We start from the raw sequence: 25422 nt of genomic DNA, 5'->3' as shown, positions 1-25422 counted from the left end.
CAAAAAATCAAGAAAGAGCATACTAGATTATTTCTCCACCATCCCTCATTACTCCAAATAAATTCTTGTTTGAAAGGTCAAGGAACTGCAGCTAATTATCATGGGTCTGTTGATGTTGTGGTTGAACCCTGAATGAACTAAGGAACAACTTTCTGCTCTTTAGCTCAGACATTGTGCCTTGTAGTATAACTGCTCACCAACCATTGGAGGGAGCTGATCACCAAGGTGCACTGAAAACTGATGCAAGGTGGCAAAAAAGGTGTTGGTATCCTGCACCTTGTTGAACAGAAAACTGACCACGTAATCTCAAAATTAGCCAATATTCAGAAGTTGGTGCTTGTTTAAAAAAAATGAAATCTTGTTACCTCCTGGTTTGAAATTAGGCAACTCTTTAATTTTAGGTATTATCCACAGTCTTACGAAACAATTTGTTAGACTTACTTCCCGGCCAGCGATGGAAAGGAAAGAGCCTTCCAGCTTCAAGTTCAGTTGGAACGAAGACAACCTGGAGAGACCTTGCTTTCATGGAGACAGTCTCAAAGGATATGATAATGAAAAAAGTAAACGGATTATAAATGTGAACGACCGCTACTGGCTCTGTTGTCTGAAAATCTGCAATGAGAAGTATGTAATTTGATTCTATAAACAATACAACCATTTGGAAATTGCAAGCAATTTCTGAATTTGACTTTGCAATTAAATTTCAGAATTATTAATTTGCATAAAGTATCATTCAATTTAGTGAAAGATCTATGCATGAGACTAGTTAAGTGTAATCTAACACAAGTTTTATAAAAGAGAACACAGGGGCTTCCGGATTAGGTGTCGATTATCCCTCCAGTCTGCTCTACAATTCAGTAGAATTGTGATCGATCCTGACTTGAAATCTGCTTTCCTGTTTGATATAGAATCACTCCCACCTATTGGAAGGCATCAAATGTAACATACTCTTTAAGAGAGGAGAGGGAAAAAACACAAGGTGCAGATCAATTAGTCTGGCATTATTAGTTTGGAAAATACTCAAAGGGAACAAGATTGGGCAGAATGCGCATTGATGTGCAAAAAAGAAATCACCTTAGAGCAGATTTAGGATATAATGAGCAGAATGTAACAGGAGGAATCAGTAGACATGGTGTATTAGGACTGACAGAAGACCTTCAATGCATACTAAACAAAAAGTCATACAGCAAAATTAGACCAAGTGAGATTGAAGCTGATTATGCAGATGTGGTGGGAGGTCATGGCCAGGAAGGTGCTTGAGGAATCGGTGCTTGTTTCCCGGCTGCTCATAATGTAATGTTTGTAGAGACACCTACTGAGTTCCTCCAGCAGATTGTTTCTTCATCTATTATTTGTGATCTGGATGTGGAGAGAAGCTATAACATATTAAGATTTGTTGAGATACAAATTTGGATTGCACTATGAGTTATGAGGAGGATGCAGAGAGGCTTCAGAGGTATATATAAGCAAGCTAAATAAGACAGACAGACGGACATACTTTATTGATCCCAAGGGGTTTCGTTACAGCCTATCAGAGATGGGCTTTTCTCAGCACCTCAAGTCAGGCCAGAGCCAGCACAATCACCATCACCAGTGCAATCACCACCGGCGCTGCATAGATTGCAGCGACGGACTCGACCGCCTGATAGACTGTAACGAAAAATTATAGACAGAAGGTGAAAAGTGCATGGTTATTTATTTTGATAGGATTTTTTAAAAAATTGTAAATGGTAAGGGATTGAAATATGCTGGTGTTCATGAGGACCTGAGTATCCATGAACTCAAACACTAAAAGGTAATGTACACGAGCAGCAAGAAATTAGGAAAGCAAACAGTATGTTGATATTTATTGCAAGAGGATTTGAGTACAAGGGCAAAGACATCCTATTGCAATTAGGCCATAAGGCATAGGAGCAGAATTAGGCCATTTGGCCCATTGAGTCTGCTCCACCATTCAGTCATTGCTGATCCCATTTTTTTCTTCCTCAGAAACACTGCCTGGCCTTCTCCCTGTACCCTTTGATGTCTTGTCCAATCAAGAACCTATCAGGCTCTGCCTTAAATACACCCATTGACTTGGTCTCCACACCTACCTGTGATAATAAACTCCACAAGTTCACCAATCTCTGGCTAAAGAAATTTCTCCGCATCTATATCTTAAATGGACATCCCTTTATCCTGAGGCTGTGCCCTCTTGTCCTAGACTCCCCCAGCATGGGAATCATCCTTTCCACATCTACCAATTCTCAGCCTTTCAACATTTGAAAGGTTTCAATGAGATCTCCCTTCATTCTTCTAAATTTCAGCTAGTATGGACCCAGAGCTATCAAATGTTCCTCGTTGATAACTCTTTCATTCTCAGAATCATCCTTGTGAACCTCCTCTGGACCCTCTCCAATGCCAACACACATCTTTTTTCAGATGAGGAGTCCAAAACTGTTTACAATACTCAAGGTGAGGCCTCACCAGTGCTTCATAAAGTCTCAGCATCACATCCCTGCTCTTGTACTCTAGACCACTTGAAATGAATGATAACATTGCATTTGCCTTCCTCACCACTGACTCTACCTGCAAGTTAACTTTTAGGTGTTCTGCACAAGGACGCCCAAGTCGCTTTGCATCTCAGATTTTTGGATTTTCTCCTCAATTAGAAAATAGTCTGCACATTTATTTATAATCATATAACCATATCACAGTTACAGCACGGAAACTGGCTATCTCGGCCCTTCTAGTCCGTGCCGAACACTTACTCTTACCTAGTCCCACTGGTCCGCACTCAGCCCATAACCCTTCATTCCTTTCCTGTCCATATACCTATCCAACTTTGCTTTAAATGACAATACCGAACCTGCTTCTACCACTTCTACTGGAAGCTCATTCCACACAGCTACCACTCTCTGAGTAAAGAAATTCCCCCTCATGTTACCCTTAAACTTTTGCCCCCTAAGTCTCAACTCCTGTCCTCTTGTTTGAATCACCCCTACTCTCAATGAAAAAAGCCTATCCATGTCAACTCTATCTATCCCCCTCATAATTTTAAATACCTCGATCAAATCCCCCCTCAACCTTCTACACTCCAAAGAATAAAGACCTAACTTGTTCAATCTTTCTCTGTAACTTCAGAGATGAAACACAGGTAACATTCTAGTAAATCTTTTCTGTATTCTCTCTATTTTGTTGACATCTTTCCTATAATTCGGTGACCAGAACTGTACACAATACTCCAAATTCGGCCTCCCCAATGCCTTGTAAAATTATAATATTACATCCCAACTCCTATACTCAATGCTCTGATTTATAAGGGCCAAAATACCAAAAACTTTCTTCACCACCCTATCCACATGAAATTCCACCTTCAGGGAACTATGCACCATTATTCCTAGGTCACTCTGTTCTACTGCATTCTTCAATGCCCTACCATTTACCATGTATGTCCTATTTGGATTATTCCTACCAAAATGTAGCACCTCACACTTATCAGCATTAAACTCCATCTGCCATCACTCAGCCCACTCTTCTAACTGGCCTAAATCTCTCTGCAAACTTTGAAAACCTACTTCATTATCCACAACGCCACCTACCTTAGTATCATCTGCATACTTACTAATCCAATTTACCACCCCATCATCCAGATCATTGACGCATATGACAAACAACATTGGACCCAGTACAGATCCCTGAGGCACACCACCAGTCACCAGCCTCCAACCTGACAAACAGTTACCCACCACTACTCTCTGGTATCTCCCATCCAGCCACTGTTGAATCCATTTTACTACTTCAATATTAACACCTAACAATTGAACCTTCCTTCCTAACTAACCTTGTCAAATGTCTTACTGAAGTCCATATAGACAACATCCACTGCTTTACCCTCGTCAACTTTCCTCGTAGCCTCTTCAAAAAATTCAATAAAATTTGTCAAACATGACCTTCCACACACAAATCCATGTTGACTGTTCCTAATCAGATCCTGTCTATGCAGATAATTATATATGCCATCTCTAAGAATACTTTCCATTAATTTACCCACCACTGACGTCAAACTAACAGGCCTATAATTGCTAGGTTTACTCTTAGAACCCTTTTTAAACAATGGAACCACATGAGCAATACACTAATCCTCTGGCACCATCCCCATTTCTACTGACATTTGATCTACCAAATGTCTTCTTTCTTCTACCAAAATGCATGACCATACATTTTCCAACATTGTATATCATTTGCCACTTTCTTGCCCATTCTCCTAATCTGTCTTAAGTCCTTCTGCATCCGACCTGTTTCCTCAACACTACCTGCCTCTCCACCAATCTTCGTATCATCTGCAATCTTGGCAACAAAGCCATCTATTCCATCATCTAAATCATTTATATACAGCATAAAAAGAAGTGGTCGCAACACTGATGTCTGCAGAACACCACTAGTCACTGGCAGCCAACCAGAAAAGGATCCTTTTATTCCCATTTGCTGTCTCCTACAAATCAGCCAATTGCTAGTAACTTTCCTCTAATACCATGGGTTCTTAACTTGGTAAGCAGCCTCATGTGTGGCACCTTGTTAAAGGTCTTCTGAACTATCCTACTTGTAATCACCTCAAAAAATTCCAACAGGTTCATCAGGCAATATTTTCCCTTAAGGAAACCATGCTGGTTTTGTCCTATCTTGTCCTGTGTTACCATCCTTAACAATTGACTCCAACATCTTCCCAACCACTGAAGTCGGCTAACTGGTCTATAATTTCCTTCCTGTTGCCTTCCTCCTTTCTCAAGGAGTGGAGTGACATATGTAATTTTCAAATATTCTGGCACCATACCAGAGTCCAATGATTTTTGGAAGATCATTGGACTCTGTTATGGTGGCCTAGGTGACATATGTACACTTAGGCCTTTCAGCTTTTTGAGCACCTTCTCCCTTGTAATCGTAACTGCACTCACCTCTTTTCCCTCCTGCCCTTCAACATCTGGCACACTGCTAGTGACTTCTACAGTGAAGACTGATGCAAAATACTTATTTAGTTCATCTGCCATCTCCTTGGCCCCCGTTATTATTTTACTGGCCTCATTTTCTAGTAGTTCCTTATCCACTCTCATCCCCCTTTTATTTTTTATATACTTGAAAAAAGCTTTTACTATTCACTTTGATACTGTTTCCTAGCTTGCTTTCATATTTCATCTTTTCCCTCCGACTGATTCTTATAGTTCTCTAGATTTTCAAAAGCTTCAAAATCCTCTGTCTTCCCACTAATTTTGCATTGTTGTATGCCTTATCTTTTGCTTTTACATTAGGTTTGACTTCCCTTGTCAGCCACAGTTGTATTATTTTGCCATTTGAGTATTTCTTTGTTTGTGAAATACATCTATCCTGCACCTTCCTCATTTTTCCCAGAAGCTCACGCCATTGGTGCTGTGCTGTCATCCCTGCAAGCATCTCCTTCCAAATTACTTTGGCCAACTCCTGTCCAATACCACTGTAATTTCCTTTACTCCACTGAAATACTGCTATGTCAAACTTTACTTACTCCTTTCAAATTTCAAGCTGAACTCAATTATATTGTGATCACTTCCACCTCAGGATTTTTTACACTTAAGCTCCCTAATCACCACCAGTTTATTACATAACACCCAGTCCAGTATAGCTGGTCCCCTTGTAGGCTCAATGACAAGCTGCTCTAAAGACAGCCTCAAGATTCAGGGGAGTAGATTTAGGATGGAGATGAGGAGGAACTGCTTTTCTTCAAGAGTTGTGAATCTGGAATTCTCTGCCCAATGAAGCAGTGGAGGCTACCTCAGTAAATATACTTAAGACAAGTTTGGATAGATTTTTGTGTAACAGGGGAATTGAGAGTTATGGGGAAAAGGCAGGTAGGTGGAGGTGAGTCCATGGCCAGATCACCTATGATCTTATTGAATGGGGGCAGGCTCGATGGGCCAGATGGCCTACTCCTGCACCTATTTCTTATATTCTAAAAAAAAACATCTCGTAGGAATTCAACATTGCCCTTTTGACACACCTTTTCTATTTTCTGTTGTACTGTGTGGTCTACATCCCTGCTACTGTCGGGAGGCCTGTATATAACTGCCATCAGGGTCCTTTTACCCTTGCGGTTTCTTAAGTCAACCTACAAAAATTCAACATCTTCCGATCCTATGTCACATCTTTCTACTGATTTGATGCCATTCTTTACCAGCAGAGCCATGCCACCCTCTCTGCTTATCTTCCAATCCCTCCCATACAGCAAGTAACCTTGGACACTCAGCTCCCAACTGTAAACATCCTTCAGCCATGATTCAGCGATGGCCACAACATCATACCTGACCATCTGTAATAGTGCAACAAGTTCATTCATCTTATTTCTTATACTTTGTGCATTGCAATATAACACTTGAGTATTGTATTTGCTACTTTTTTTTGATTCTGCATGCCTAATACACTGATACTCATACAGCTGTCTGCAATTTTGTCCTATCTTCTGCTTGCCCTTAATGACAATCAGACTAAATGCTATCTTTGTTTTTTACCATCCTATGAGTCCCTTCACTCCGGTTCCCACTTACCTGTCAAATCAGTTTAACTGTCCCCAACAGCTCTAACAAACCTGTGCATGAGAATATTTGTCCCCCTCGGGTTCAGATCCAGCCTATCATATTTGAATCGGTTATACCTCCCCTGAAGAGATTCCAATGATCAAACAATCTGAAGCTTTGCCTCCTGCACCAGCTTCTCAGCCACTCATTAATCTGCCAAATTGTCCTGTTTCTACTCTCACTGGCGTGTGGCACAAGCAGCAATCCAGGAATTACTACCCTGAGGGTTCCACTTCTCAGTTTTCAACCTAGCTCTCTAAGTTCTCTTTTCAGGACCTCTTTGCATTTCCTTCCTATGTCATTGGTACCAATATGTACCAAGACATTTGGCTGCTCTCCTAGCCTCTCCAAAATGTTGTCAACGAGATCCGAGACATCGCTGACCCTGGCACCAGGGTAGATAAGAGCCCATCTGGGATATAATTCCATTGGAAGGATTGCAACAAATATTCACCAGATTAATTTATGAGAGAATGTGAATATAGAAACATAGAAAACCTACAGCACAATACAGGCCATTTGGCCCACAAAGTTGTGCCAAACATGTCCCTATCTTAGAAGTTACTAGGTTTACCTATTGCCCTCTATTTTACTAAGCTCCATGTACATATCCAAAAGTCTCTTACAAGACCCTATCGTATCCACCTCCACCACCATTGCCGGCAGCCCATTCCACGCACTCACCATTCTCTGAGTGACATCTCCTCTGTACCTACTTCCCAGCACCTTAAATGTAGAAAGGATATATTGAGGTACAAATAATATATAAGGCATCAATCAGTTCTGGACCTATTTTCTTGAGTGTAGAAGAACAAGATGTTATTTCATTAAAATGTTCAATATTTTAGCAGTTTTGGAGATGCGAGTCTGCAGAGGCTTGGAATATTGAGCAAAGAAACAAGTTAAGGGAGGAACTCAGTAAGTGAGACAAAGGGCTAGTTGATGTTTCAGTCAAGATCCTGCATTAGGTCCTGCAATATATTGACTATTCATTTACCTCGATAAATCCTGCCTAACCCATTGAGTTCCTTCAACAATTTGTCAACACTACTTAAAAAAAAGATTGAGAGGATTTCCTTGACATGAAGCATCTAGCGCCAACGGTTACAGACACAAAAGAAGGAGGTGGTCATTCAGAGCTAAGCTGAGAAGTAATTTCTTTAATGAAAAGGATGTTATGGAGGCTCAGTCACTGAGCATTTTTCAATAGAGATTGGTAGACTTTTGCATACTAATAAATTTTAATGCTTATATGGGTAGTAAAGAGGCATTAAGGAAGAAAATTGGCTGATCTTATCGACTGGAAGAACATGCATGCTTCTACTACTTTTTAATGTTTTAATAATTCCCTTAATGAGTTTGGATATTGAACTCTGCTGTAAATATACTTAATTAAACAGCCACAGCCAGTAAGGTGTAGAATTGCTATGATTTGCAATCCACTGCAGAAAACATTTGCCCCTAGTGAAGCTGCATAGGTTTTTTTCCTAAAAATTCAAAATTTTTTATAGAACAGGTGTAGTAAAATTCTATAATGAAACAAAAAAAAAGCTGGAAACCCACAGTAAGCCAGACAGCATCCTTGAAAAGGGAAACAGGGTTAACAGTTCTAGCCCTCAGATGGAAGATCTTTGACTCAAACATTTGATATTTCCTTTTCCACAGATGCTGCCTTACTTGGAGATTTCTGTGCAATTTCTGTTTTGTTTCAGATTTCCAGCAATTATTTTGATTGTTGTAGTGAAATTCCATACTCTGGTTGTATTTTAAGATTTTTTAAAAATGTGTGTTTGATTTATGCCTTTAAAATATTGAGTAGCTGGCAGTTGGATACTTGGTATTTTTTATATCATACTTGTCTGAGCTTGAATGTATTCTCACTTCTTGACTGAGCCTTCATTGTGTGGCAGATGGAAAGTAAACAAAGTGTTGTATTACGTTTACTTATTACAGGTGCGTTTTTCTGGGTGAGTAGAATGTTCCAAGATATGACAAGTCATGCACATCGCAGTGTAAATTCTTTCATTGCATTAAATATTTTAGAGTTGTGAGGATTTTTTTTCCCTACAAAGATGTATCATTTAAAAAATCAAGTAATGAGATATGCCTGTAGATTATAACAAATACTGCATCTAGGTCTGGTGTAATTTATTACTTATCAATAGATATTGATAAATGATTCTACTTCATGCTCACAGACAAATATTTTCATCATTACTAATCAATTATTTATTATGTGTAAAACACAAGACTAATGGGGAGGGTTTAAACTAGGTTGGTGGGGGATGGGAACCAGAGCAATAAGACTGAGGATGAGGCAGTTGCTATGCATGTTGATGCAGTGTAGTGAGGCTGTGAGGAGAACAGGCAGACGACAGAGCAAAACTGCAGTCAGTGGGATGAGTTGAAGTATAATGTGGAGGCAGAGTCAGAAATGGTGATGAGTACAGGACTCAAAGTGTTATATTTGAATGCACTGTATATGGAATAAGGTAGACGATCTTGTAGTGCATTTAGAGATTGGTACTGTAGGTATGACATTTTGGACATCACTGAATTGTGGCTGAAACAGGATCATAGTTGGGAGCTTAACATCCAAGGCATTGAAATGACAGGCAGGTAAGTAGAGGGGGTGGAATGATTATATTGGTAAAAAATGAAATCATATCTTTAGTGGTGACATAGAATCAGAAGATGTAGAGTCCTTGTGAGTTAAGAAACTGCAAGGATAAAAAGACCCTGACGGGAGTTATATACAGGCCCTGAACTTTAGCTAGGATATTGGATATAAATTTCAATGGGAGATCAAAAAGGCATGCAATAAGGATAATGTTACGATAGTCGTAGTGGATTTTAATATGCAGGTAGATTGGGAGAATCTGGTTGGTGCTGAATCCCAAGGGAGGGAATTTGTAGAATGCCTATGAGATGGATTTTTAGAGCAGCTGGTGTTTGAGCCAACTAGGGGAAAGGCAAGTCTGGATAGGACTGAAATGGCTAACACAAGGGGGCATAGTTTTAAGGTGCTTGGAAGTAGCTACAGAGGGGATGCCAGGGGTAACTTTTTCACACAGAGCATGGTGGGTGCGTGGAATGCATTGTCGGCAACAGTAGTGGAGACAGGTACAAGAGGGTCTTTTAAGAGACTCTTAGATAGGTACATGGAGTTTAGAAAAATGGAGGGCTATGCGGGAGGGAAATTCTAGGCAGTTTCTAGAATAGGTTACATAGTTGGCACAACATTGTGGGTCGAAGGACCTGTAATGTACTGTAGATGTTTATGTCCTATGTTCTATGGATTGAGTGTTGTGTAATGAACCAGATTTGATTAGGTATCTTAAAGTAAAGGAACCCATAGGAGACAGTGATCATAATATGACCCTGCAGTTTGAGAGGAAAGGAAGAAGATAAAGTTGGATGTATCAGAATTACATTGGAGTAAGAGGAATTACAGAGGCATGAGAGGGGAGCTGGCCAAATATGATTCAAATGGGACACTAACAGGGATGATGGTAGAATAGTAACAGCTCGAGTTTCTGGGGGCAATTCAGAAGGCGCAGGATAGATATATCTCAAAAGATGCAGCAGTATTCTAAAGGCAGAATGCCACAACTGTGGCTGACAAGGGAAGTCAAAGGCAATAAAAGCTAAAGAGAAGGCATATAATAGACAAAAATGAATGGGAGATTTGAAAATTGGGAAGCTTTTAAAAATGAACAGAAGGTAACTATAAAAACCTTAAGGAGAGAAAAGATGAAATATGAAGGTAATAATAATATCAAAGTATGAAGCCAATAATATAATGGAGGACACCAAAAGTTTTTTCCCCAGATATACAAAGAGTAAAAGAGGGACAAGAGTGGATACTGGACTGCTGGAAAATGACAATGGAGAGATAGTATTGGGGGACAAATGTAATAAGTACTTTGTGTCATTCTTCATTGTGGAAGACACTGGTAGTATACCAGAAATTTAAGAGTGCCGGGAGCAGTAGTGAGTGTAGTTGCTATTACTAAGGAGAAGTAATGGGAAGCTGAAAGGACTGAAGGTAGGTAAGTCATCTAGACCGAATAGTCTACACTCCAGAGTTATGAAACAGGTAGCTGAAGAGTACATGGAGGATTTGTGTTGACCTTTCAAGAATCACTAGGTTCCAAAGGACTGGAAATTTGCAAATGTCACTTCACTTTTTAAGAAGGGAGGGAAGCAGAAGAAAGGAAATTGTAGGCCAGTTAGTCTGATTTTAGTGGTTGGGAAGATGTTGGAACCCATTATTAAGGATGATGTTTCAGCGTATTTAGAGGCACATGATAAAGTAGGCTACAGTCAACATGGTTTCCATAAAGGAAATCTTGCTAGACAAATCTGTTGGAATTCTTTGAGGAAATAACATGCAAGACAGACAAAAGACAATTGGTTGATGTTGTGAACCTGGATTTGCAGAAGGCCTTTGACAAGGTGCCATGCATGAGGTTGCATAACAAGAAGAAATATACTAGCATGGAAGATACTAGAAGCTTAGTTGACTGCCAGGAGGCAAAGAGTTGGGATAAAGTGGACCTATTCTGGATGGTAACAGGTAGTGTTCTGCAGGGGTCAGTATTTGGTCCACTTTTTTTACATTATATATCAACGATTTAGGTGATGGAATTGATGACTTTGTGGCTAAGTTTGCAGGTATCACAAAGGTAGTTGGAGGTGCATGTAGTGTTGAGGAAACAGTGTGTCTGCAGAAGGATTTGAACAGATTGGGAGAATGGGAAAAGAAGTGGCAGATGGAATATAGTGTCATATGATCATGTACCTTAGTAGGAGGAATATAGGCACAAACTATTTTCTAAATAGGAAGAAAATTCAAAAATCAGAAGTGAGAAGTGTTTTGGGAGTCCTTGTACAGGGTTCCCTAAAGGTTAACTTGTAGGTTGAGTCAATGGTAAGGAAGGAAAATGCAGTGTTACCATTCATTTTGAGAGGACTAGAATTTAAGAACAAGTAGTTGATGCTGATGCTTTATAAGGCATTGTTCTGACTGCAGTTGGAATATCTTGAGCAGTTTTGGATCCCTTACCTAAGAAAAGATGTGATGGCATTAGAGAGGGTCCAGAGGAGGTTCATGAAAATAAATCCAGGAATGAAGGGGTTAATATATGAGAAACATTTGAATGTTCTGCTGGAATTTAGGAGAATAAGCATCAATTAACACCTCTCATCAACACCTATCGAATATTGAAAGGCCGAGATTCAGTGATTGTGGAGAGGATGTTTCCTATAGTGGGTGAGTCTAGGACTAGAGGGTGCAGCCACAGAATAGAGGGATTTCCATTTAGAACAGAAATGAGCAGGCATTTCTTTATCCAGAGAGTAGTGAGTCTGTGTAATTCATTGCCATGAATGGCTGTAGAGGCTTAGCTACTGAGTATGTAGCTAAGTTGATAGGTTAGCTATAGGTTAAAGCAGCAGTTGATAGGTTCTTGGTTAGTCGGTGTTTCAAAGGTTACAGGGAGAAGGCAGGGGAATGGGGTTGAGCGAGATAATATATCAGCCAGATGTAATAGTGGAGCAGACTTGATGGGCTGAGTGGCCTAAATCTGCTCCTATGTCTTATGACCATATTTCACAATGAGGTGTCCAGCATTGTATTTCTGTGACAAACCAATGTTTTCCAGGATTGAACTTCGAATAATTTCTGTTGTTACGTACCCCATAACTGGGTGTCTAACCAACAGAGAAGGAAGAATCCGTTGGAGTCTGGTGGTACCAAACTAAAGATGTTTATTAGTAAACTACACAATATAATATCAAAAATGCAAATATACATATAAAACGAGTTAGCAGTAATAAACCTAAAAGTGCAGGAATAATAATAATCAATAATAAACAAGCTCTATCGATGTCTAGGGGTAAATGAATTGTCATAGGAAAGTATAGAGTTCAGTTCATAAATGCTGAACTAGTTATGGTTGTTGTGTTGAAATCGTTGGAGAGAGAGAGCGAGCGAGAGGTAAACAGCTACAGCAGCCAAACCTTCCTTTGCTTTCTTAATCCGTCGTATCGTTGTGGTCATTCAGTTATGACCCCTCTGTTCTTCAGCTAGACCGTTCTTCTGTGGTGGACTCGTCACTCTGGCATGAGTGGACACACACACAAGTCCCCACCAGCCCTGCTGTAACACTGTGAGCTTTGCTGACCGATCTCCTGGTTCGGTCTCCGAAGCCCCCGCCTTTCTGTGGGTTCCCAACACTCAATCACTGTCCACTGGTGTGTCTGAAGGGTGTCTCTCCAGACCTGTCTTTTATCCCCACTCACGGGGTCTCAGCTATCCATCAACTCTGAATGACCGTGTCCATCAAATCAGGCCACTCCTGCTGTCTCCTGAGGAATGTTAACGAGCAAAGTAAAGTCCTTGTAGTGGAAAGTAAATAATCCAGGAAGAGTCATAATACAGTAATTCAACAGTCTTTCTCCCCCTCTTATCTGTAGCAAATCTTTTTGCCTGGGCTTTATCTCTCTCTCTCTCATGAGCAGCATAACAACAGCAATAGTTCGTAGTTCTCAGGAGGGGGGTTGGGAATGGTTAACTCTGCACCCCATTGTCCATCAGGTCTGTCCATCACTCATAACACTGTATATCAGATATATTGAGGTTAAGGCCAAGAAAATTAATTTGATGTGGTTGCAATAATTGCAATGGACAGTGAAACTGTAATATATAATTTGTTTTGCTTGCCATTGGTTAAAATAATGGTGAACGTATTTGCCTAGGAACATGATGCAGAATTGTTTATCGAAGTAATATCTCAGAAAGTATGTGTTGTCATTGGAGAGCGTCCAGAGCAGGTTCACAAGGATGATTCTGGGAATAAGGGAGTTAACATATGGGAGTATTACTGGGCTTCGGCCCTCTCTTCCCCCCTCCATTCCTGATGAAGGGTCTCGGCCCGAAACGTTGGCTACTCTTTTCTCACAGATGCTGCCTGACCTGCCGAGTTCTTCCAGCGTTGTGTACGTATTCTAACATATGAGGAGCGTTTGGCAGCTTTTGGGCCTGTGCTCATTGGAATTTAGAAGAAACTTTGGGATCTCATTGAAACCTACTGAATGTTGCAAGAATTAGCTAGGGTGGATGTGGAGAGGAGTTTCCTATGGTAGGGGTATCCAGAACCAGAGGGCACAGCCTCAAAATACAGGGGCGACCTTTTAGAACAGAGGTAAGGAGGAATTTTTTTAGTCAGAGAGTAGTAGATCTGTGGAAAGCTCTGGCACAGGCCGAGTCTGTGTGTATATCCAAGGCGAAAGTTGATAGTTTTCTGGTCGGTCAGGGTATCAAAGGATCTGGCGAGAAGGCAGGTGTATGGGGTTGAGTGGGATCCAGCATCAGCCATGATGAAATTACGGAGCAGACTTGATGGGCTGAATGGTTTAATTCTGCTCCTATGTCTTATAGTCTTATGGTCTATTGATGAGACAATCTGAAGGTGCTGGAAATCAAAGTAATGCACACTAAATGCTGGAGGAACTCAGCAGGTCAGGCAGCATCTATGGAAAGGAGTAAACAGTTGACATTTCGGGCCAAGACCCTTCATTAGGAATGGGAAAAACAGAGATGAGGAGAAAGAGTAAGAAAGTGGGGGAGCGGAGGAAGAAGTACCCGGATGCTAAAAATCTGAATTAAAGCCAGGAAACAACAGAAGTCAGACAGCATCAGCATACATGATAGGTGGCTTGGTGAAATAGAGGAAACAGTCAAATAACTGGTTGATAACCCTCCTAGCTGGCACCTGGAAAGTGATCGGTCAAAGACTAAATGAGATCTTATCAAATTCTAGACAAAAATAAATGGCTTAGTTTGTAAGAAACCTGGTAAGGCAATTTTGTATTATTTAACAGGAAGTTTGTGAAAGGGGCTGATTAAAAGAGTAAATGTTAATTTCATATTTACTTTTGAACATAATGCTGTTTGGATGAAGGAGTAGAGAATTATACATCCAGTTTGCGAGTAGAAGATGATGCAATTCTTCTCATTGCTTAGAAATTTGCAAGGTTGAATGAAAAAAGTAAAAAGTGATAGAGATGTTTAAGAAATGAAGGATTTCTATATGGTGCATGCACACACTTTCTTCTCGTGAGGAATCCAGACCAAGGGAGGCAAACTTACGTTAGAGTTGGGTCACTTCAGAGTGAAATCAGTAAGCAAAGGTCAACAGGAACCCACTCAAAGATGTAGATGCTGGGACAAGTGAATGTTTCAAAACTTGAGATGTGTAACTATTATGTAAGGGTATTAAGAATATGGAACAGTGGTTCAGGTGCAGATTAGCCATAATCTGTTGACGAACAGAATATGCTTCACAGGCTGAATAATTTATTCCTGTTACTGTGTTCCTGTACTTAAGATAAGTACAGTGACTTTTATTCAGTATTCACTCGATAACTGTAATGCAAAGTAGCTGGATGATTTGCATCTGGCTTTGTCTCACCAATGCCTTGTGTCACACAATTTGATTATATATGGTGATAAAGCTCATGATCTTGAGGTTTAATTGCACTAAGCCTAAGGGTCTATCCAGAGCAAAGTTAGGAATTTTCGTTGGCAATATTAACTTCCCAAAATCTTAGAAATAATAGGCTTTATTGATAATTATCAGAACTCTATTGTTCAGAATTGATAAATAGAATACTGCGGCGATCTCTCTACAAAATAGGCTTGAAAATATCTCCTTTGATCTGTGAGAGCTAATTATGAATCTCAATTAGAATAGAAGACTACTTTGCAAGGAATTTTTACTTGTTTATTACCATTTTAATAGGTTGTACTTAAATCATTTTAAATCAGCTCTTTTGCATTGAATTGGCAAGCTTTGAGATGTTATCAGTGAAGTGTCTGCATGGGTAGGTTGAAAAAGGAATGGTACCTGGATTGGGAGGAAGGTTATTTAAATTAAAGCATGTCATTTTGAATTATTATTCCATATTTTTAAAAGAGTTATTTAAAAATGATCAGCAGAATGGTGTCAACAATTTTGATATTTTTAATTAATACTATTTTTCTCAATTTAGGTCCTGCAGACACTTAACCAAGTCTGAACTGAAGCATTTTCCTGGAAGTTATCTGTTTGTCCTAAAACTTTTTGCTTTCCTACTTGGAGTAGAGTTCTCAGTACTACATAATGAAGTTTGTCAATTGGAACATAAACTGTTTGATGTATCAGAAACACTGAAACCTGGAAAAACTTGCAAGAAATCTAAATTAGTTCCATGAAGTGAAAACAGTGCATGCTTCAAACAACTCTTTAATTGAAAATGGACAGTTTTGAGCTGTTTTACTGGAAGATAGCAAGATTGTATCGATTTGAAAATTGACTTAAAATTGTTTAATAACCAGGTAATCTGGGAAGAACATTATAAATAAATAAAAATAACCATATACCCTCAAGACGTGCCTTTAAGTTTGCGGTATTCAATTTCTGTTTTTATTAAGCATTCCTTGTTACATATCTAACCCTGTAGGAAGAAAGATCATAATGAACACGCAAGAAATTCTGCCGATGCTGGAAATCTTGACACAAATTGCTGGAGGAATTCAGCAGGTCAGGCAGCACTTTTGGAGGGAAATTAGCAGTTAATGTTACAGACAAAGATCCTTCATCAGGACTGGAAAAGAAAGAGGCAGAAGACAGATTAACAAGGTGGGGGAAGGGGGAGGTGTGCAAGCTGGCAGGTGATGGGTGAGACCAGGTGAGGGGGAAAGTGGGTAGGGTGGGGGATTAATATGACAATTTGGGACATGATAAATAGAAGAGGTAAAGGGATAAAGAAGGAGGCATCTGATAGTGAAGGTATCCTGAGATCAATGATAAATGCTAATCTGAAACCCCTCTGTAGGAGTGAAGTGACACTGCTTTACTAAGTTTTCTAACCATTGACCATTAATACACAGAAAATCTCACTGAGTTTTAAATTTAATTCAAGGTACTTTTTAAAGATTATTTGATAATGTGACATTATGTGAAAACAGTGTTGATGTGAACCGCCAGAATTACAGGATATTTGCTTAGTTTAATTACTTTTATAAATACTTGACAAGTCAATTCAAGTTTATTGTCACATGTACAGGTATGTTAAGGTACAGAAACAATGAAAAGCTTGCAGCCACATCGCGGCATTAATTTTCAGAGGATCCCTTCCAAGACTGCACCTGCGTACACTGGCGACTCTCATAGGCTGCAGGAAATTGTACCAGATTTCCTCTTAAATATACTCCTTTTGAAGTACTTTCCCTGCAATCTGTAGCATGTAGATTTCCTCTTAACACAGACTACGAAATTACATCAATGATCTTCAGATTTCATGATTGATGGTCAAGTGCGGAGCGGTTAAGCGTAGCGCCGTTAAAGTTCAATGCCATGGCCGAAATCATGGCAAGAGAGGTGGAATTCAAACCAGGCTGAAGCGTAGAAGGATGAGTCCTCCTCCACCTGGTATCTTATTGCCGAATGTATGGTCACTGGAAAATAAGACTAATGATCTCAGGGCAAGGTAGATGAGGCAGATCTCAGTTGTTTGTTGCACTGAAACTTAGTTAAGTGCAGATACACCGGATGCAGTGATACAACTGGAAAGCTTTACGATTTTCAGAATGGATCGAACCGTGAGCTCTGGTAAGGCAGGAAGTGCCGCCTGTGCTTTTTAGTCATTTCTCCTCGGTGCACAGAGGTTGGGGTTATGTCAACTTCTTATTCCCCTGACATAGAAAAACTAACATTGACCATTCTATTTGCCTCAGGAGTTCTCATCCGTGATGCTGACTGCAGTTTACATACCACCAGCAACCAATTATAAGCAAGCACTCATGAAACTGCACAATGTTGTCTGTGCACAAGAAACAGCTCATCCCGACGCGATTCAAATTATAGTTGGTGACTTTAACCAGGCCTGTTCAAAGAAAACCCTGCCCAATCATCACCTACACGTAATCTGTTGCACCAGGGTCCCAACACACTAGAACACTGCAACATTACGATAAGGAGTGTCTATCATTTCTTCCCGAGACTGCAGTTTGGTAAGTTGGATCATTTTGCTGTATTCCTACTCCTAGTCCCCTGACAAAATCCTTTAGGGTTTTCCTCAGTCAGAAGCCCTGGATGAACAATGAAATCTGGAATCTACTAAGAGCAGATCAGAGGTATTCAAGTCTGAAATTAAGAATGCTACAAGAGGTACAGATAAGATCTCCAGAAACACATCTCTCTGGCAAAGTGGAGATTCCTGACTAGACTGGAATCAACCAGCGACGCTCAACAGCTGTGACAGGGTTTGAATAACATAACCTCCTACAAAGTTAAATCTTGCCACATGGGGAACAGCAGAGCACAGCTTACAGATGAGCTCAATGCCTTCAATACAAGCTTTGATCACCACAACAGGAAGGAAGCACTTCAATTTGCTGACCAAAGCAACAGATCTACAGCAGATGTTACCTCTTGTCTCTTCACACAACCTTGGAAAATCTAGACAGCAAAGATGTATACGTCTCGATGCTCTTTATCAATTACAGCTCAGCATTTAACACTACCACCCCCTCAAAACTAATCAGTGAACTTCAAGACTAGATCCTGGATTCCCTCACTTGTAGACCCCGGAATCTCCTTCACAATTTCCATCAACACAGGAGCACCACAGTGATGTGTACTTAGCGCCCTGCTCTACTCGCATTACACTTGTGATGGTGTGGCTAAGTACAGCACTATCACCATGTACAAGTTTGCTGATGACACCGCTGTTGTGGGCTGTATAAAAGGGGTGATGAATTAGCCTACAGGAGGGAGACTGAAAACTTGGCTGAGTGGTGTAATAACAACAACTCAATGTCAATAAGATGGTAGACTTCAGGAGAGAGAAGCCAGGGGTCCATGAGCCAGTAAACATTGAAGAATCAGGGGTGAAGAAGGTCAGTAACTTTAAATTCCTGGGTGTCACTACCTCAGACGACCTGCCCTGGACCCATCATATAATTGTGATTGCAAAGAAAGTGTTCTGATGGGCTGCATTATGGCCTGATATGGAAACACCAATGCCTTTGAGCAAAAAATCCTACAAAATATGATGGATTTGGCCAGTACATCATGGGTAAAGCACTCCCAACCATTGAGCACATCTACATGAAATATTGCCGTAGACAAGCAGCATCCATCATCAAAGATCTTGATGATCTTTGATCCACCCAGGCCTTGTTCTTTTCTTGCTGCTGCCATCAGGTAGAAGGTACAAGTGCCTCAGGTTCAAGAACAGTTACTACCCCAAAACCACCAGGCTCCTGAACAAAGGGGAGTAGCTACACTCAATTAAGGACTCTTTTATCTTGTTATTTGATGCTCATTATTTATTGCTATTTATTTAATATCTGTGTTTGCACAGTTTGTTTGCATTTAACAGTTCCTGAAGTTTACAGTTACTGTTCTATAGATTTGCTGAGTATGCCCGCAGAGAATGAACTTCAGGGTTGTATATGGTGACATGTATGTACTCCGATAATAAATTGTACTTTGATCTTCTTCTTCTCTTCTTCTTCTTTAATCCTTTTCGCTCCTTATGGAGCATAGGGTCTCAACAAAAGTCCTCCACTTACTGCGATCTCTAGCATATGTTTTTGCAGTCTCCCAAGTTTGGCCGGCGGCCTTCAGTTCATCCAAAAGCCTAAGCCTCCAGGTTTGCTTTGGGTGACCTCTTCTTCTCTTCCCTTGTGGATTCTATTCGAGTGATTGTCAAGTGACATTCAACTGGCTCTTCCTCAAGGTGTGGCCGACTCACCTCCACTTCCTCCTCCTTATCTGGAATACGATGGGCTCTTGGTTTGCTCTCTTCCATAGGTCTAGGTTTGACACTCTGTCGTACCACTTGAGGCGGAGGATCTGCCGGAGGCATTTGTTGAGAAAGGTCTGGATCTTGTTGCAGCTGGTGTTAGTGATTCTACTTTGATCTTTGGATACACAGAATATAAATCATGCAACACAGCAAAGAGAAAAACTACAAAATGAGATGTTAGAGCAAGCAAATCCATGGTAGTGCAGAGATGGTCCGTAGAGTTTCTTTACTGAGGTATGATTAATGTTTTGCAGGTTATTGTATCTGTAGCCTTCAGGAATGGTGCATTTTCTGTATGTAGATATTTGTTTCTGGGTTCACTTTAAGCTTATTTCATAGAACATAGAATAGCACATTACAGGCCCTTCGGCCCATGACCTTTTAACTCGCTCTAAGATCAATCTAACCCTTCCCTCCCACATAGCCCTCTATTTTTCTATCATCTATGTGCCTTTCTAATGTTCGCTTAAATGTCCCCAATGTATCTGCCTCTACCACTGTCCGTCACAGCAAGTTCTATGCACCAACCACTCTCCATGTAAAAAAAACCTTCCCTCTGACATCCCCCCTATACTTCTCACACCTCTCCATCAAGTTAAAATTATGTCCCCTCATCTTAGCCAATTCGGCCCTCAGACAAAGATACTAGCTGTTCACTCATCAATGCCTCTTATCATATTATACATCTCTATCAAATTGCCTCACATCTCCTTTGGTCCAACGAGAAAAGCCTTAGCTTGCTCAACCATCCCTCATAAGGCTTGTTCTCTAATTTATCACCATTGAGCTATATCTCCTCTGCACCCTCTCTAAAGCTTCCACATCTTTCCTATAATGAGGCCCCAGAACCGAACACAATACTCCAAGCATGATCTAACCAGAGTTTTATAGAGCTGCAACTTTATCTCTCAACTCTTGAACTCAAACCCCTGACTAATGAAGACCAACACACCATATGCCTTCCTAACCATATTATCAACATCCATGGCAGCTTTGAGGGATTTTTCTTTTGTTTATAGGATGAGGGTGTTGCCAGCTAAGACAGCATTTATTTCCCATCCCTAGTTGCCCTGGATCTGTGAGATCCCTCTGATCTCAAGATCCCTCTGTTACTCCCCACTGCTGAGAGTCCTGCCATTGACCATGTATTTTGCCTTCAAGTTTGACTTTCCAAAGTGTATCAAGTCAAGTCAAGTCACTTTTTATTATCATTTCGACCATAACTGTTGGTACAGTACACAGTAAAAACGAGACAATGTTTTGCAGGACCATGGTGAAACATGAAACAATACAAAAACTACACTGAACTAAGTAAAACAACACAAAAACTACTCTAGACTACAGACCTACCCAGGATTGCGTAAAGTGCACAAAACAGTGCGGGCATTACAATAAATAATAAACAAGACAATAGGCACAGTAGAGGGCAGTAAGTTGGTGTCAGTCCAGGCTCTGGGTGTTCAGGAGTCTGATGGCTTGGGGGAAGAAACTGTTATATAGTCTGGTTGTGAGAGCCCGAATACTTCAGTGCCTTTTCCCAGATGGCAGGAGGGAGAAGAGTTTGTATGAGGGGTGCGTGGGGTCCTTCATAATGTTGTTTGCTTTGCGGATGCAGTGTGTAGTGTAAATGTCTGTAATGGTGGGAAGAGAGACCCTGATGATCTTCTCAGCTGACCTCACTATCCGCTGCAGGGTCTTGCAATCCGAGATGGTGCAATTTCCAAACCAGGCAGTGATGCAGCTGCTCAGAATGCTCTCAATACAAACTCTATAGAATGTGGTGAGGATGGGCGGGGGGTGGACTTTCCTCAGCCTTCACAGAAGGTAGAGACGCTGCTGGGCTTTCTTTGCTGGTGTTGAGGGACCAGTTGAGTTTCTCCACCAGGTGACCACCAAGAAATTTGGTGCTCTTAATGTATCACTTCACACTTCCGAATTGAACACCATCTGCTGCTTCTCAGCCCAGCCCTGCATCCTGTCAATGTTCCATTATAATCTCCAACCTTTTACCCTATTCACAACACCACCAACCTTCCTGTCATCTGCAAATTTACTGACCCATCCTTGCATTTCCTCATCTATGACATTTATGATTAAAAAAAAAATCACAGAGCAGGAGGTTGCAGAACAAATCCCTGTGGAACACCACCAGTCACAGACCTCTAGGCGGAATATGTTTCATTTGTTACCACCCTCTGTCTCCTGTGGAAATCCAATTCTGAATCCATGAAGCCAAAAATTCCTGGATCCCACGCCTCCTGACTTTCTGAATAAACCTAACTTGAGGAACCCTGTTGAATGCTTTATTAAAATCCATGTACATTACATCAACCACTCTATTCATTAAGTTGTTTTGTCATTTCCTTGAAAATGTCAGTCAGGCTCATGAGGCCAATCCTGCCCCTCACAAAGCTATGCTATCCCTAATCAGCCTCTGCTACTTCAAATGCTCACAAATCTTGTCTCTAAGAATTCTCCCCAATAGTTAGCCCATCACTAAGACTCACCTGTCTGTAATTCCCAAGATTAGCCCTGTTACCTTTCTCAAACAAAGGGATAACATTTGCAGTTCTCCAATCTTCTGGTACTATTCTTATGGCCAGTGAGGATGCAAAGATAGTCACCAATGGTGTGGCAATCTCTTTCCCAACGTCCTGTGATAACCAAAATTGGTCCACAGACTCTTCTTGTGTTATGATGAGGCCACCCTCAGGGTCGAGGAGCAACAACTTATATTCCAGCTGGGTAGCCTCCAAACTGATGGCATGCATATTGATTTCTCTTTCTAGTAAATAAAAATACCCTCCCCTCCTCTCTTTTTCTATTCACCTCGTCTCTCCTGCCTATCACCTCCTCTGGCCCCCTACTCCTTCCCTTTCTCCTATGGTCCATCCTCCTCTCTTAGGTGATTCCTTCCTTTCCTACCCACCTGGTTTCCTCTAACACCTTCTAGCTATCCTCATTCTGTCATCTTTCCCCCACCTTTCCAGTCCTGAAGAAGGGTCTTGGCCCGAAATGTCGACTGTTTATTTATTCCTTAGATGCTGCCAGGCCTACTGATTTCATCCAGTATTTTGTGTGTTGCTTTGGATTTCTAGCATCTGCTGAATTTCTTGTGTTTATGATTTGTGGTGTATCCATGTTTGGCCCCAGGAGCTTATCTATCTTATTGTCTTTCAAAGGTCCCAGCACATCCTCTTTCTTAATCTTGACAAGTTCCAGCACATTAGTGTGTTCTGTGCTGACCTCACGTTGGTCAATGTCCCACTCACTGGTGAATAAGGAAGCAAGTTACTAATTTAGGACCTCCCCTACCCCTCTGACCTCAGGCACATTTCCTCTTCTATGCCTGATCCATCCTACCCCCACACTAGTCATCCTCCCATTCTTCACATACGTGTAGGACATCCTGGTATTCCTCAGTTCCACCCATAAAGCCTCACTAGTTGAGTTCACCAGTCTGTCCTGAATGAGCACTGCCATGATATTTTCTCAGACTAATAATGCCATCAGGTGGATAGGAAAGGTAAAAGGCTGGAGAGGAAGGAATCTGATAGGAGAGGGTGGAATATAGGAGAAGGGGAAGGTGGAGGAGACCCAGGGGGAGTTTTGTACTCTCAAAATTTCACATTTGAAGGCCCCCTACTTACCAAGTATAACTTTGCCAGAAAATACCTTGTCCTAATCCACACTTGACAGATTCTTTCTGATACCATCAAAACTGGCCTTTCTCCAATTAAGAATCTCAGCACAAGGACCAGACCTATCCTTCTCTATGCTTTTTATAAATGACCTGGATGAGGAAGTGGAGGGATAAGTTAGTAAGTTTGCTGATGACACAAAGGTTGGAGGTGTGGATACTGTGGAGGGCTGTCAGAGTTTACAATGGGATATTGATAGGATACAAAACTGGGCTGAGAAGTGGCAGATGGAGTTTAACCCAGATAAGTGTAAGGTGGTTCATTTTGGTAGGTCAAATATGATGGCAGAATATAGTATTAATGGTAAGACTCTTGGTAGTGTGGAGGATCAGAGGGATCTTGGGGTCCGAGTCCATAGGATGCTCAAAACAACTATGCAGGTTGACTCTGTGGTTAAGAAAGTGTATGATGCATTGGCCTTCTTCAATCGTGGAATTGAATTTAGGAGCAAAGAGATAATGTTGCAGCTATATAGGACCCTGGTCAGACCCCACTTGGAGTACTGTGCTCAGTTCTGGTCGCCTCACTACAGGAAGGATGTGGCAGCCATAGAAAGGGTGCAGAGGAGATTTACGAGGATGTTGCCTGGATTGGGGAGCATGCCTTATGAGAACAGGATGAGTGAACTCAGCCTTTTCTCCCTGGAGCAACGGAGGATGAGAGGTGACCTGACAGAGGTGTATAAAATGAGAGGCATTGATCTTGTGGTTAGTCAGAGGCTTTTTCCCAGGGCTGAAATGGTTGCCAAAAGAGAGGTAAGTTTTTCACTTAGAGAGTGGTGAGTGCATGGAATGGACTGCTGGCAATGATGGTGGAGGTGGATATGACAGGGTCTTTTTTAGACTTTTGGATAGGTACATGGAGCTTGGAAAGTAGAGGGCTATAGGGTAAGCCTAGTAATTTCTAAGGTAGGGACATGTTCGGCACAACTTTGTGGGCCGAAGGGCCTATATTTTGCTGTAGGTTTTCTATGTTTCTATGTTTTCCATGATTATCTAGAAGCTAATGGTATTATGATCACTAAGAGCAAAGTGTTCCCCCTCGCAAACTACTGTCACCTGCCCGGTCTCATTCCCTAATAGACAAAGTATTGCACACACTCTTGTTGGGATTTTTATGTGCAGATTAAGCAAATTTTCCTGAATACCTTTGACAACCTGTATCCCATCTTGTCCTTTTATAATGTGGTCAATACATCAATATCTGAAAAGTTAAATTCGCCTACTATCACAACCTATTGTTTCTTGCAAAAGTCTGCACTCTCTTTACAAATTTGTTCCCATACATCCCTCAGCCTGGTGAGTGGTCTGTAATACTACCCCATTAACCTGGTCATACCTTTCTTATTCCTCAGTTCCATCCTTAAAGCCTCAGTAGATGGCAGGATACTTGGTAGTGTGGAGGAGCAGAGGGATCTGGGGGTACATATCCATAGATCCCTGAAAGTTGCCTCACAGGTAGATAGGGTAGTTAAGAAAGCTTATGGGGTGTTAGCTTTCATGTCGAGGGATAGAGTTTAAGAGTCGTAATGTAATGATGCAGCTCTATAAAACTCTGGTTAGGCCACACTTGGAGTACTATGTCCAGTTCTGGTCGCCTCACTATAGGAAGGATGTGGAAGCATTGGAAAGGGTACAGAGGAGATTTACCAGGATGCTGCCTGGTTTAGAGAGTATGCATTATGATCAGAGATTAAGGAAGCCTGGGTTTTACTCATTGGAGAGAAGGAGGATGAGAGGAGACATGATAGAGGTATACAAGATATTAAGAGGAAGAGACAGACTGGACAGCCAGCGCCTCTTCCCCAGGGTACTACTGCTCAGTACAAGAGGACATGGCTGTAAGGTAAGAGGAGGAAAGTTCAAGGGGGATATTAGAGGAGGGTTTTTAACTCAGAGTGGTTGGTGCGTGGAATGCACTGCCTGAGTCAGTGGTGGAGGCAGATACACTAGTGAAGATTAAGAGACTACTAGACAGGTATATGGAGGAATTTAAGGTGGGGGGTTATACGGGAGGCAGTGTTTGAGGGTCAGCTCAACATTGTGGGCCGACGGGCCTGTAATGTGCTGTACTATTCTATGTTCTATGAGTTCTCAAGTCTGTCCTAACTGAGCACAGCCACGACAATTTCTCTGACTGGTTGTGCCTCTCTCACCCTTTAATCCCTCTTGCTCTGTCGCATCTAAAACTGAGGAACCCTGGAATATTGAGCTGCTGGTTTTGCTCCTGCTGGAACTAAGTCTCACTAATGGCTACAATATCATAATTCCAGGTGT

The 25422-nt window shown here is 41.2% G+C and overlaps 1 protein-coding gene across 2 annotated transcripts in view; it reads left to right on the top strand.

The window, feature by feature from the left end:
* taf1b (TATA box binding protein (Tbp)-associated factor, RNA polymerase I, B) overlaps positions 1-19031 on the top strand; it is a 115235-nt gene extending 96204 nt beyond the window's left edge. Inside the window, exons 14-16 of one of the 2 annotated variants that reach the window (XR_009514331.1) lie at positions 402-624; positions 15642-15966; positions 17368-19031. Coding sequence is in view for 1 of the 2 variants with exons in the window: in XM_059981905.1 (XP_059837888.1) it covers positions 402-624; positions 15642-15843 (425 nt within the window). In the remaining variant the exon portion in view is untranslated. Of the gene's footprint in view, positions 1-401; positions 625-15641; positions 16018-17367 lie in introns of those variants that run through there. The other variant, XM_059981905.1, reaches the window with a different exon arrangement.
* The last annotated feature ends 6391 nt before the right edge of the window (positions 19032-25422 follow it).

This window comes from Hypanus sabinus, chromosome 10 (assembly GCF_030144855.1).
Source record: "Hypanus sabinus isolate sHypSab1 chromosome 10, sHypSab1.hap1, whole genome shotgun sequence".
Classification (NCBI taxonomy): Eukaryota; Metazoa; Chordata; class Chondrichthyes; order Myliobatiformes; family Dasyatidae; genus Hypanus; species Hypanus sabinus.
Note: the sequence above shows the minus strand (reverse complement) of the source record. Positions and strands in the feature narration are given on the sequence as shown.